The sequence below is a fragment of the Culex pipiens genome, chromosome 1 (assembly GCF_016801865.2).
Source record: "Culex pipiens pallens isolate TS chromosome 1, TS_CPP_V2, whole genome shotgun sequence".
Classification (NCBI taxonomy): domain Eukaryota; kingdom Metazoa; phylum Arthropoda; class Insecta; order Diptera; family Culicidae; genus Culex; species Culex pipiens.
In genome coordinates, this window is record NC_068937.1 from 70,290,667 (window position 1) to 70,305,727 (window position 15,061).

Below are 15,061 nucleotides of genomic sequence, written 5' to 3' on the forward strand. Positions count from 1 at the left end.
AACCTCGAGAGAATAGTTCTATCGCCCATCTCGAGCTGTGTTCTCTGCGTCCGTGAATGGTACCACTATTCTCTCGACTCGAGACCATCATTCTCTCGGATTATCGAATTCCAAATTCAACGGAGTAAAGTAATTTTATTCTGGAAGGTAACCACAGGAATTTCCATCGTAAACCTTTTGTTGGCATATTAACTAGTGGAAGTGAGAAGCAAGTATCTATTGAAAATTTTGCAAAATATTTCTTTATAAAGTGAGAATCTGCAAATTGAATCGTGTTTGATTACCGAGAATTTTTATTTTTTGGCTTTAGTTGATGATCACCGAAAAGCATCAACTAAAGTCAAAAAACAGCAAATTGAATTGAAAAAAAGGGGTCAAATCCATAACTTGCCATACATGTGAGATTTTTTCCTACTTACAGTCTGTGATTTTTATGTCGAAGCAAACTGAAACTTACTCATTTGAAGTTAAGCTTTACTAAGGTTGTAATCATGTGACGCGTCTCGCAAAGGATCTCGAAAAGTTGAAGATTTTCGTTTTAAGATGACTTTGTCTTAGATGGCCAGACATCGGTGGAATAAAACCTAAAATGAAAAGATCTCACATTAAAAAATTGATACTTTAAGCTCAACCTGAATATTCTTCCCAGGGCGATTTTTTTTATTTTGCAAATTTTGGTACCTGGGTGCCTAGGCGCCCTCTGAGGGCGTTTTTTTTCAATGGAAATTGTTGACTTACCCCCCTAGCGCCTTCCTGGGGGCGGCATAACACTGTCATTGAGGCGCAGCACAAATTAGCAACTTGGCAAATTTGCAAAGTGCAATTTTCGGACTCAGCGCCCTCCTGAGGGCGGTGTAATGTTTTTACGAGAGCGCAGTAATTTTTTTTAAAATATTTTTTAAATTAAATTATTTTTTTTTTTTAAAACTGGTTAGTCGGTGACTACCCTTGACTAACCTAGAAATCAGCCCTGATCTTCCCAGGGCGATTTTTTTTATTTTGCAAATTTTGGTACCTGGGTGCCTAGGCGCCCTCTGAGGGCGTTTTTTTCAATGGAAATTGTTGACTTACCCCCCTAGCGCCTTCCTGGGGGCGGCATAACACTGTCATTGAGGCGCAGCACAAATTAGCAACTTGGCAAATTTGCAAAGTGCAATTTTCGGACTCAGCGCCCTCCTGAGGGCGGTGTAGTGTTTTTACGAGGGCGCAGTAAATTTTTAAAAAATATTTTTTTAAATTAGATTATTTTTTTATTTTTTTGAAAAAACTGGTTAGTCGGTGACTACCCTTGACTAACCTAGAAATCAGCCCTGCTGAATAATAACTCACACACACACACACACACACACACACACACACACACACACACACACACACACACACACACACACACACACACACACACACACACACACACACACACACACACACACACACACACACACACACACACACACACAAACACACAAATACTGATCATTCAGATTGAAATCTACTAGCTGCTATTGCTCAGCTCTCCGTAAGTTGCCTACGCTCAAGAACATTAAAAATGACCGACTGATGCAGATCTGTAGTCGAATTTGGCATCGTCATCGCTGGCTGGCTCTTGATTCGAAAGTGTCTCAGCGCAGTGGAAAGAAGTTGTAGGAAGTGACTTACGCGCGGACAATGTTCACAAAGAATCAATTCGAACTGGAAGTAGATGTGACAAAATTTATCAAGGTGTTTATTTTTAGCGATTTGAATAGAGAGCTGATCTTACTTACCTTCAGAAAACGTTCGAGATCAATTCTGAAGGATCTCCCCCAAGCTGCGACTAGAACTTCTTCTGGCACCACCGCTGTAATCGAATTGGGCGGTCGCGATTTTTTTTGGCGTACTTCCGGCGGTTCCGTAATTTGAAGTCTTGGAGCACACTATCTTCTCACCTAAATGAACTCTTCCTGAACCGCTTTTTGGCCAGGTATTTCGAAACATCTTCGTTCCTGGACATGGTTGACTTTTAGGAATTGCGTGACAGGTTCCCCTGGAAAATAAAACAGAGATTTCTTATCAAATTTTGACGTGAAAAAAACGATTTCTAATTACTTACTAATGGTTTTCATCATCAGCTGCTTTGCGGTTCTTCCTCCTTCCGGTCGGTCCACAGGTTTAGTTTTCCCGGTGGTCATCCGACTGCACAAAAACTTTCAGTCTCACACTTTTCTGTCTTATTTTTACTTGGCTTTGACGTTTCTCATAAAATTCTGGTCGACGCCGACATAGCTGAATGTCGACCCCTTCAACCATTGTCGGAGTTAGAAACGGGTTTAACATTTAAAGCGGGTGTAAATTGTAATGTTCATGGGAATGTGATGCATTTTTAGGTACCTTTGGGAACGTTCTTTTATTACGTAACGCAGTTGGGGGGAGGGGCCTTGTTACGCTCGATACACACAAAAAAAGAAATTGGAATGAATATTTTGTTACGAGGGGAAGGGGGAAAACCCATTTTTTTGCTTTACATAATAAAAGAACGCTCCCTATCCAGATTTCAAGCTAAATAATGTAAGTGGGCCAATGCTCTCGTCAATGGATGTTTACATTAGGAGTGAGTAGGACACACTATTTGTTTTCAAACTCATTGACATTGTTTGGCTTAATTTGCCATAAACACGTTTGGCGTACTTAAAAATTGTTTTAATAATCAAAAATAAGATTTATCGCTGTGAAAAAGAAAATCCGAAATTCAAACTTAATTTTGGAACTCAATTGGTGTATGTCATCAGAGACTTTTGCAGCAAAGAGAATTTGACATATTGAACAAAACGAGTTTGTAAATCTCACGTTTTACTTGAGAATTTCAAGAAGCGAAATTCATTGTTTAATTTTCTGGAATCATTCTTTTTTAGTTTATATATTAAAAGAGTTACAGGCTTTCAAATGATTTTACATATTTTTCTGAGCTATTTTTTTTAATTTGTTATTTTTTTAAAGCTAAAATCTAAACTTTACCAAAAAATATCATAAAAACTTATCAAATTATAGAGAACTACATAAAATTTCTGTTATATTATAATTTTGAAGCATTGCAATTTTTTGTTTGTGGCCATGCCCATGGCTCGGGGAAAAGATCTCCAATTCAAATTTGCATTGCAGCTTGTAAATGCCTAGGATCTATTAGTTCAAAGGTCAAAAATAGAGCAATCTACGTGCGTATGTATTGCGTGTACGTACACGAAAATAAAGTGAGGTTAAATTTTGTCATAAAGCTCTATGGCAATTTTCTATTGTGACAAACGTTTCGCCAAAACCAGCGCCTCCTTTTTTTGCGCTAACCGCCTATTACCCAGGAGTCTATTTGTTGGAGTTTGGATTTATCAAAGTTCTTGCACGGCGTCTATTTCAGGGGGGTAGTATTTTTTGCCCGGTAGAGCGGCAAGCCAGCTCACCCAAGTAACATTTTTAAACCAACTAGCCACCACCAAGTTTTATTAAGGGTTTATTGTAGCATCTTGATTGCCTAATAGTTTTATTTGGGCATTCACCGCAACCAACAAGCAAGAGCTAATTAATAGGTTCTAACAGGGTTTTATGCCTCGGACATAAAACCGGGTGGAAATAAAAGCCGACTGGCTTTCAATAAGGTTTTATGAAAGTTTTAACAGAGGCTTGAAAACCAGATGGCAAAACGAAACGAAACTAAACGAAACTATTGGCACTACGCCCCCCGGGGCATGGCCTTCCTCTAACGTGGGATTTCTGCTCCAGCGCCTCTGACGAGACAGGAGAAACCGGGACCGACGTTTTACTTCACCATCCGATAGAAGCTCAGTGGATAAGGCGGGAATCGAACCCGCGTCTCATAGCATCATCGGGATCGGCAGCCGAAGCCGCTACCCCTGCGCCACGAGACCCATGCAATGCCATGCCAAACGGTTTTATCGCATGCTTTGTTAAAACCTAGGGTGTTGTAGCTGTCAAGTGCCATTAGGCATGTAAAAAGCTCACTTAAAACCATAAGCTCCTTAAAGAGCATTTATCGCGGCCAAATAGCAGTACATAAATATGGCGCCAGACGCGTGCTCTGATTGAATATGATTGACCGCCATCTTGATTGAAAAAATAGAAAACTGAAAAATTTGATTTAAATTTGATGAAAACACACATTTATGCTGAATTTCTGGTATGATTTATATAGCGATAGATGTTTAAAAATATTTTGAACATTTTTTTCAAAGAATTGCAATAAAATATTTTTTAACATTAAACACTATGATTACAAAATATTTATTTTTGATGAAGCGAGTTGAATTTTTTGGCTCTATCTCCCCTACATTTATCAATAAAATTTCAACCGCAGCTGAATTTGAGCCATCAATTGTGAGAAATAAGCATTCAAATTATTTGGATTACCTCTAATATCTATTATTTATCATAGCCATTTTTGACAACCATCTCCATAATTTCATTTGGCAAGACGAAGACTTATTTTTTGCCAAAATAAAACCTATTTGGCATAAGACGTTTAAAGACGTATGAAATGTCATTTTTCGATAACTCCTGACCAGGTTTTAACAAAGGTTTTATCAAGGCTTTGAGGATGTTGTTAGGATTCAGTTGTAAAGCCTTGAACTCCTATGTAGGTTTTATAAATAGGCCGTAACAACCTTTTGCGGAGGTCCTTTTGGGTTTTAAGTGGGGTTTATCAAGGTTCTGGGGAGTTTGTTACGACTAAGGGGTTTTAATGTTGGTTTTGGCTGATAGGTTTTATAGCGGTTGTGACAGCTTTGATAAAGCCTAAAATGTTACTTGGGCAAGGTGATTGGTTCCGGATTGGGTCTGAGTAGAATCGCCTCAAAGAAAGTTTTGACATGCAATATGAACCGGTCAACATGGAAAGCCTTAGCCAACGCACTATGGTACATTGGGTGGCCAAGTTTCAAAAAAGTGACCTTCTCCAAATATTTTTTGGTATTTTTTCTCGAAAGTAAACATTCTAACTAAGAAAAATCCAAATTTTCAAAGCTGTAAGTTTGTTCGTTACGGAGATACGCAAGCTGAAAGTCAAAAAATGGAGTAAAAAACTAGCGTTTTTCGTAAAAAGGCTGATTGTTTAATTTTAACATAGCTCAGCCATTTTAAATATTTTATTAGGACAATTATACATCATTGGAAAGGTGATGATATAAGCTTTTAAACTGTTCTGGTTGCACTGCCATATTTCCCCAACCAGCGTGATGCACAACCCTGCGCATCTCGTTCAGCTGTGTTTTGACGCGCCGTTAACGGCGGATGGAAGGTTCGAGAAAGCAAGCGACGAAAGGAAGGTTCAAGAAAAAGAAAAATCGGCGTTCATCAGCATCAGTCTTGTTGAAACACGCGAAGCAAAAGGAAGAATAAAAGCGGAAGTTAGTTAGTTATTCCGGCGTGTTTTATTTCGTGTCCGTTCCGGGTCCAGCGACCAAGTCCAAGTTCTACGTTAAACATATGGTCCTTCAAGTCCGGATAGTCGGGAACCGGTGAACATGGACAAACTGGAACGGGTCCGAAATGCGCAGCTTGCGCAGGTGAAAAGGGAGCTTGCAGCGGCCGAAAAGCTCGGCGAACGGAAAGCGTCCATTGGAGAAGCGACGGATCGGCTGGAGCTGCTCAAAGAACTCGCCGGAAAGTTCCGGCTGACACAGGAGAGCATCGAACAGGAGCAAGAGAATCCGGAGGTCATTGCCTCAGTCCACGACTATCGGGAGGAATTTAACGAATCGTACTACGCTGCACGGAACCTTTGGGAAAAGTACATCGTTGACAACAATCCGGATGAAACAGGTTCTACGGATAGTGGCCACACGGTGATCGATGGAAACGGCGAACTGCGCGAAGCGATGCGACTACTGCTGAACACTCAGCGTACCATGATGGAGCGTTCGGGGAATGCAGGTGGAAATCTGGAGACGGCGGGGAACAACGTACCGAACGTTAGACTTCCGGCGATCGACGTGCCAAAGTTCAGCGGGGAACGGAAGCACTGGAGCTCTTTCAAAGACATCTACACCACGACCATTCACAACCGGAACGATTTGAGACCGTCGCTGAAGATGCAGTACTTGGTGTCGTATGTGGACGGGTTCGCGCAGCAGCTAGTAGGTCGGTACTCGATCTCGGATGCCCACTACGAGGAGGCATGGACAGCTCTCACGGACTACTACGACAAGAAAAAGTTCACCGTATTTGCCTTGGTTCGAGAGTTCGTGGAACAACCGGCGGTGGAAGAAGCAGTTTCCGGCAAACTTCGAAAGCTCGCCACGACTTCCGATGAGGTCGTGCGTCAACTCAACGCACTTGGAGCTGAGTTCAACACACGAGATCCGTGGCTTATCCACATTCTGCTGGAAAAGCTCGACGATGAAACGCGTTCCCTGTGGGCGCAACGTATTGTCGAAGTGGACAACCCCTCGTTGGACGACTTCCTGAAATTTTTGGGCAACCGGTGCGATGCGCTGGAAACCTGCTCAGCGTTTTCGAAGAAGGTGTCGCCGAACGGTCCCAAGAAGGAGACCACGAAGAAACCGCCGTCGGAGAAGAAAGTGCAGTCGTTATACTCGGCGGCGGTGGAGGAAAAGTGCGCGAAATGTTCCAAAGAACATCCGTTGTACCAGTGTGACGAATTTAGGAAGATGGACCTGCAGTGCAAACGGGATCTGGTGGCACAGGAAAAGTTGTGTTACAACTGTTTGCGATCGTCACACATTGCCAAGTCCTGCAGTTCGAAATCAGTGTGCCGGAATGCGGACTGCAAACAGCGTCACCACACGTTGTTGTGCCCGAAAAGTACGGTGAGACAAGTGGTGAACGAGAGCGCAACGGAAGAAAACTCCACGATCGATCCTGTCGTCACGATGGTGGCGCAAGTGCCAGCGGATGTGCCACGGAAAGCGTTCATTCTGCCCACAGCCATCATCCGCATTCGGGGAGTTGACGGCCGTCTGATTCAAGCACGGGCACTCGTCGATTCCGGTTCCGAAGCATCGTTGATCTCGGAGTCCTGCGTTAGCAAACTCGGACTGCCACGTGCCAACGGAAAGGTGGCGGTCACCGGTATGGGGCAACAAGCCGCTGGAACAACGCGAGGAGTGGTGAAGCTCGAAATTGCCAACCGGTTCGACGATACAAGCGTACTACAGACGATGGCCTACGTCATGGGGAAACTGACGTCCACACTCCCAACGCAGCTCTGCCAGGTGCATCCAAGCCTCTTGGACAGAGATGTTCAAGATTTCCTCGCTGATCCGGCGTATCAGCGGCCGGGGCCGATTGATTTGATCCTGGGATGTGATGTCTTTCTTGCTCTATTGCGGCCGGGGCAAGTCAAGGACGACGGAGGGGTTCCTGTTGCGCAGAACACAATCTTCGGGTGGATTGTGTCCGGGAATCAAGCCATCTACACGCATCGTATCCAAGCCAACGTCTCGATAGTCAATCTTCACGCAGAGTTAGACATCAACCGCACCTTGCGGATGTTTTGGGAGCAGGAAGAGATTCCGAAACCGGCGCAACTTACTCCATCTGAAGAAGCGGCCGCCGAGTTTTTCAAGTCCACGCTTTCACGGGAGAAAGATGGACGTTTCATCGTACGATTGCCGTTTGACGAGTCGAAACCGGCGCTTGGGGAATCGCTGGGTCCAGCCATCAAACGATTGCGATCAATGGAAAGGCGTTTCCGGAGTGATTCGGAGTTCCACAAGCTTTACTCCGATTTCCTCACCGAGTACCAGGCCCTGGGGCACATGGAAGAGGTGCCAGCGAACGAGGTGGAAGTAGAAGCTGGAAAGTGTTGCTATCTACCTCACCACGCCGTCGTCAAGGACAGCACGACAACAAAATTGCGAGTGGTTTTCGACGCCTCCTGTGCAACGTCGACCGGAGTGTCTCTCAATGACAGGCTGCTTGCAGGACCCAACGTGAACCAGGAGCTGTTCTCTGTGTTTCTGCGCTTTCGAACCTACAAGGTGGCGTTTACGGCAGATGCTGAAAAGATGTACCGACAGGTGTGGGTGCATCCAGCGGACCGGAACTATCAGCGGATCGTGTTCCGCGAAACGGAGGACCAACCCATCAAGCACTACCGGCTGTGCACCGTTACTTACGGCACCAAGTGCGCTCCGTACTTGGCAATCGAATCGATGAAGCAAGCAGCCAGCGAGTTCAAACTCAAGTATCCGGAGGCGGTCCAGAAGATCGAGTTGGACACGTACGTCGACGATTTTCTCTCCGGAGCACAAACGGTGCAGCGGGCGAAGGAGTTGAAGAGCCAAGTCGTGGAGATTCTGGAGTCCGCTGGTTTCCACCTGCGGAAATGGACCACGAATTGCCCGGAGCTACTTCAACACGCGGCGGAGACAGACCAGACGCCGGTTGAGGTGAATCTGGACGAACGAGCGAACGCGGTCAAGGCACTTGGAATTTTGTGGCATCCCAAGGAGGACGAATTCTCGTTCAAGGTCAACCTCAGCCCGAACAGTGTCAACACCAAACGACAGCTACTTTCGGATTCTTCCAAGCTGTTTGACCCGTTTGGATGGCTGGCACCCGTGACCATTAAAATCAAGATTTTGTACCAACACTTGTGGCTCTGCGAACTCTCTTGGGACGATGGTCTGCCAGCTACTGTTGAACCAGCGTGGAAGGAGATCAAGGAGACGCTACACCTCCTGGAACAGATACGCATCCGGCGATTCGCACCCAACAAGGACGGCAAGATCGAGCTGCACGGGTTTTCGGATGCATCGGAAGCGGCGTACTCGGCGGTGGTGTATGCGAGGGAACCTGACGAAACTGGGCAAGCGGAGATGAACCTACTGGCAGCTAAGACGAAGGTGGCGCCGATACGCCAAGTGTGCGTGCCCAGACTGGAGTTAAACGGTGGGACTCTTCTGGCAAATCTGATGCTGGCGATAGTGCAGGCGCTTTCGCATCTCGAGGTGGAACTCTACGCATACACGGACAGCAGCATTGTTCTTCACTGGCTATCCGCGCACCCACGCAAGTGGAAGACGTATGTGGCCAATCGTACGTCGGCCATTCTCGAAGTGCTGCCACGTGATCGCTGGAGCCACGTGCGAAGCGAGAACAACCCGGCAGACTGCGCCTCTCGTGGGCTCACCCCAGCTGAGCTGGTAGCTCACCCTATGTGGCCCCATGGGCCCAAGGAGATGAACTCGAAGGATGACAGCTGGAAGAACGTACCACTCGAACCGATAGACGACGAGGACCTGTTGGAAACCCGCCAGCTCAAGGTGTTGCACAGTACTGCAATGGTCATCCGAACGGACTACAGCATCGAGTCACGGCTGTTGGCACGGCGGTCGAGCTACACGCTCATTGTACGTACACTGGCGTACGTCAATCGATTTCTGTTGGCACTCAAGTCTGAAGATGCAACCTTGGAACCAGGTCTGTCCCCAAACGAAATTTACGATGCGAAAGCTCAGTTGGCTCGACTTGCACAACACGACGCGTACGAGAAGGAAATTCAGCTGCTACTGAAAGGCGAGGAACTCCCGGCCAAGGACAAGCTATCTGCTCTTCATCCGTTTCTTGATGGCCAAGGCACAATGCGAGTAGGAGGGCGGCTTCAGAACTCCTCGCATCCGTACGATGTCAAGCACCCCATCATCTTGCCGGGCAGCTTGGACTACAAGCAGCTGTTCGTCAAGCGGTTCAGGGTTGCGCCCGGTGCGTGCGGCTCAAGGGAAGGACGGCTTCGCAACTCATGGGCAGCCTGCCTGTGACTCGAGTGATGGGGACTAGAGCATTTGCGCACGTCGGCGTGGATTACGCAGGTCCCGTGAAAGTTCACGCATCCTGCGTGCGAGGCGTAAAGACCACAAAGGGATACATCGTAGTTTTCGTGTGCATGGCCACAAAGGCCGTCCATTTGGAACTCGCCAGTGATTTATCTACCAACACCTTCATTGGCGCACTGAAGCGGTTCGTATCGAGGCGTTCGCACCCGAACGAGATGTGGTCCGACTGCGGCACAAACTTTGTGGGAGCAGACACGTGGCTGAAGGAGATTCGAGGTGCGCTGGAGAAGCACAACGTAGCTGCTAACCGGTTCCTGACTAATTTGGGCATCAAATGGGTGTTCAATCCACCATCAGCACCGCACCGTGGTGGGCTCTGGGAGGCCGCGGTAAAGAGTGCAAAGAAGCATCTGGTCGCGGTGCTAGGATCCGACGCAGCTACATTTGAGGAACTTTCAACGGTGCTGACGCAAGTAGAGGCATGCCTCAATTCACGTCCGTTGTGCCCACTTTCGGTGGACCCGGATAGCTACGAAGCATTGACACCTGGTCACTTCTTAGTTGGACAACCGCTAAACCTCATCCCAGAACCAGGTGTGCAGCACCTCCCGATGAACCGCTTGGACAAGTGGCAATTGGTACACAGACATACGACGGATATTTGGAGCCGTTGGCGTGATGAATATCTCGCTCACCTGCAGCCAAGAACGAAGTGGAGGACGACCGAGACCAACGTAAAGGAGGATCAGCTGGTGCTGGTCAAAAACGACAACGCACCGCCGACTCAGTGGGAGTTGGCCAGGATTGTGAAGCTGCACCCGGACGCATCTGGAGTGGTCCGGACGGTAACGCTGCGACGAGGTCAAGCGGAGTACTTGCGCCCCGTTCAAAAGATCTGTGTACTACCAACTGATTGAGGCACAGGTGCCTCATGGTGGGGGAGTATGTTCTGGTTGCACTGCCATATTTCCCCAACCAGCGTGATGCACAACCCTGCGCATCTCGTTCAGCTGTGTTTTGACGCGCCGTTAACGGCGGATGGAAGGTTCGAGAAAGCAAGCGACGAAAGGAAGGTTCAAGAAAAAGAAAAATCGGCGTTCATCAGCATCAGTCTTGTTGAAACACGCGAAGCAAAAGGAAGAATAAAAGCGGAAGTTAGTTAGTTATTCCGGCGTGTTTTATTTCGTGTCCGTTCCGGGTCCAGCGACCAAGTCCAAGTTCTACGTTAAACATAAACTATTGACAGATAATGTTATGTTATTTCCAAACTAAAAACTGAAGTTTTCATCGTATAACTGGAGCATTTTTTTGACAAAACTTATTTTTTGTGTTTGTTAATCGAGTACTTTTTTTGCTAACCGATGCTAAACATGAAACTAAGATCACTTAAAAGATTGGATCATAATCTAACATTGCTGTAATTTCCAGCCTGCGATTTTTTGCGTTTTCGGAGATATGCCATTTTGAACATTTACGTTTTATCAAAATTTGCTGCAATCTACATATGCGCCCGTTTATTTCACTTGCTTTGCTACCTACTTCGTGGGCATCGTCGCTTCAAAAATCAATACCTGGTTTCAAGAAGTTCGAAATGACTTTATTGGAATTTTCTGTTGCCTACATTTAAAATTGAGTACCTTAGTCGAAATAAGGTATTCGTACCGAAGTTTCTCAAGCGAAATTGGAGAATCTCAGTTTGATACCGAAAAAGTATTCAGCAAAATATTGACATAGCATGATGAATTTCTGCGATCAATCCATGAAACTGATCCACATTTAAGTTCTATGTTGGTTAGTACAAAACATCATAAAAAGTACCTTTAACATATCCTGAAGCCGTCAGAAACTCTATAATCAAATGAATTTTCATGAACAAGAACATCAGGATTAGTAAGAATATGTTTTGTTTTTTATCGTTTTACTTCATAATCAATATTTTGAATAAAATTAATTTTTCTGTTATTTGATTTAACAATTCAAATTTTCGCAATTTATGCCCGTAAAGGGTAGGTGGGGCGTGGGGGTGGGTCTCAAGTTATATGGCATGGACTCACAAAAAGAAACACACAGCAGTAAATAATAAATATTTGACTTTAAATGGATTTATTACGCTTAACAAAGTTTTGTTGGAGGGGAGGATGGGAGGGGGGGGGGGTGAAAGAAAGTTAAGGGAGGGGTTGTGTCCTTAAAGTGGGGATGTATTAGCTTATCCATAATTTAATAATATAAACTTGCAATACAATATATACGCAATTCTTTTGCACTTGCAAATGTATGAAAAGACTATTTATTATAAACAATCAACTATTGAAAAACATGAAAAGTCATTAAAATCGACGTATATCATTTCAATACCATACAATTACCCAAATTTGTATGAAAAAAACATTTAAAAAGCAAAAAAATAATTTGGCCGCCTGTTTGTATGGAGACGGCCCATAGTGCAGTGAAGAGTTTTTAGCTCTAAATGCTCTCTTTGGACATTTGCCATTTTATTACCTGTATTATAACTATTTGTTTAAGCAAGAAAATCAGTAAAGAGTTTAAGCTCTTAAAAAATCCATTTTATTACCTGTATTCTATTTTTTTATTTTTCAAGCAAAGGAATCAGTAAAGTGTTCAAGCTCTGAATGCTCTCTATGGTATTTTGCCATTTTATTATCTGTATTCTAAATATTTTTTTAATTTTTCAAGCAAGAAAATCAGTAAAATGTCTATGTTCTGAATGCTCTGAATGGAATTTTGCCTTTTTATTGTTCTTTTTTTATTTCCTTGCTTGAAAATAATTTAAAAGAAATGTATTTTTTTCATTTAATTTCGAATGCTTTTTAAAAAAAAACCCGATTTAATCCCACCTGGGGTGAGATAGAGCCTTTCTTACTAAAGAATATAATGATGGTAGAACTTCTTTCAATTCATAACATTGACTTTGTTTAGAAGAAGAAGAAAGTCTTATGATGAAAGCAAAGTATTATAAATGATATGATTTCCAAAAGAAACAAAAAACGCCATTTTCACCAAAAGAATATTTTTAATCGTACATCTTCTTAATCAAACAAGCGTTTATGACAAACGCGAGCATAGCAAGCTTCACATGCGCCAGTGACAACGCACACCGCGGTAGGCGCAAAGAAAAACCGTGGTATAAGTGAACCGCGTGTGCCGCACGGTGCAGGGAAGATAGCCATTCAGCTTCTACGAATGTGACAGAGTCAGAGATAACTATTTTTACAACCGCACCACTACACACTCAATCACGAGTACCTTAGGTAGAAAGCCATTGGTGTCGCCAGCATTGAAAACTTTGAAAACGATATAAACGATGAAAAGCTTAGAAAGCTCCTATTGGAATCCAATGAACCCTGTTAAATAAACTTACGAAATCACGAAAAAATTAAGTCTACTTTTAGGCGATTTTCGGAGCACACGGAAAACAAATAGATTGTAGCCGGATGAGGACATGTCACATGTCACAAAAGTTTTTAAATAAACATTGGACAGTTATGCAAAAACAAACAGGGCAAAAGAAACCGAAAAGCTACGGAACTAGGAAACATCGGTAGACAAGCTACTACAAACGAGTATAAGTCGAGCCAGCAAATATATGCGCCAGCATTCTCGCGCCAGTATTCGAAGCTCAACTTGACAACTTGTCGCCTTGGCGACGGAGCGTCAAAAATCGATGCAGTGTGATTTTTTGACGATTTTTCCGATTAAAATTCATGCTGAATCGACATATTTACGAAGATGGAAATGACGTCCTGGCTTAAAGTAAAACCTATACCTTTCTTTAGTAAGAAAGGCAAAAAGTAAATCGTTCTAAAAATTTATCGGAATTGCCGATCGATGTCGAATTTGTTTCAGATGCTCACTCATGGTCTGTACTATGAATGTAGAAAGAAATTTTGAATAAAATCAGAAATGAAAAATGTTGGCGAAGGTCACCAGGTGGGCTTTTACCTTTTTTTAGGGATTTTTTTTTTCTTATGGTAGGTCAATCAAACGGCTCTAACTCCAGAACCATATTATGAATCTGGATGAAAATTTGGGAGGTTGTAGGGCTCGAAAAATGCAATTTTTGAGATAAATAAAAGATATGAAAATGATAAAAATTTACCATATTTTCATTTGAATACTGTGTATTTTGTTGAAAAGTCTGGCCGCATCCGAAAACAGCTGGATATTTAGAAATTTGCGCGGCAACTCGCCCAGGTTCAGCACACTAGCTTTCATCTGCATTTAGAAGAATCGAAATCGGGTATATGGGAGCTGAGAACGACGCGACACAAAATTTTGCAAAATTTTACCACATACGAACATTACTCAACCTCCACGGAATTTATTTTCTCAAAATTCGAGGGTTGGAGATAGACGAGTTCTGTCAAAAATCGATGCAGTGTGATTTTTTGACGATTTTTCCGATTAAAATTCATGCTGAATCGACATATTTACGAAGATGGAAATTACGTCCTGGCTTAAAGTAAAACCTATACCTTTCTTTAGTAAGAAAGGCAAAAAGGTAATAAAATGGCAAAATTCCATAGATAGCATTTAGAGCTAACGCTCTTCATTGATTTCATTTGCCTGATTTTTTTAAAACATCCCAAGTAACCGGGAGGCACTAAATAGCAGCATTAAGTCAGCATTATAAGAAAAACCCGTTGTCATTTCATTGGACGGAAATCATTTAAGAGTCACTTAGCAAATTGCGGCCAGCCAATGAAATGCAGTACAATCAATTACGGAATGCTTGGGGTTAATAGGGACAAGCACTGGCTAACGACTAACGGACACTGCTTTTCCGAGGAGTGCTTGGTCCACGGTTGGCAAAATTTCACAAAGTGCATCAGACTTCCGGAAAGCAACTTTTGCTTGTGAGAAAAGTCATTCAATTTACCATAGAACTTTTGATAATGTCCTTTGTGCTATGGGCATATGTTTTGAAAAAGTTACAGGCTGCAGTTTTATACAAAAAATATATAAAAAAAAACACTTCAATCAGCGGGAATTGAACCCAGTTCACGCAAAATTAAAACTGATACTCTCTGCGGGAACTGCGCCTTAGCCCGCACGCTTATAAGAACGGCATGACGGGAGAAGGAATAAAATCAATAAGAGCGTGCCTGGCTGAAATGTTTCCCGTATCGATTGGTTACTTTGTTGCTAAACATCAAATGCTTTGAAGCACGTGTTCAAGGCGTAAATGGTGATTTAATGCCAGTTATAATGCTGCAATGTTTTGATACTTTGAGGCATTTGCAAAGCTTATTTACTACTTC

The 15,061-nt window shown here is 43.7% G+C and overlaps 2 protein-coding genes and 1 long non-coding RNA gene across 3 annotated transcripts; 2 read left to right on the forward strand and 1 right to left on the reverse strand.

The window, feature by feature from the left end:
* Positions 1–28: 28 nt before the first annotated feature.
* LOC120431146 (uncharacterized) lies at positions 29–3,663 on the reverse strand. Its single transcript, XR_005607812.2, has 4 exons — positions 2,093–3,663; positions 1,767–2,026; positions 1,458–1,692; positions 29–584 (listed from the first exon to the last, which is right to left on the reverse strand). It is a non-coding gene; the product is annotated as an uncharacterized LOC120431146 (long non-coding RNA).
* Positions 3,664–5,507: 1,844 nt separating this feature from the next.
* On the forward strand, positions 5,508–9,767 carry LOC120431144 (uncharacterized). Its single transcript, XM_039596285.1, has one exon. It carries the CDS (start codon positions 5,508–5,510, stop codon positions 9,765–9,767), a length of 4,260 nt encoding a protein of 1,419 aa, XP_039452219.1.
* An 8-nt stretch (positions 9,768–9,775) lies between these two features.
* Positions 9,776–10,699, forward strand: LOC120431145 (uncharacterized). Its single transcript, XM_039596286.1, has one exon. It carries the CDS (start codon positions 9,776–9,778, stop codon positions 10,697–10,699), a length of 924 nt encoding a protein of 307 aa, XP_039452220.1.
* Positions 10,700–15,061: the final 4,362 nt, after the last annotated feature.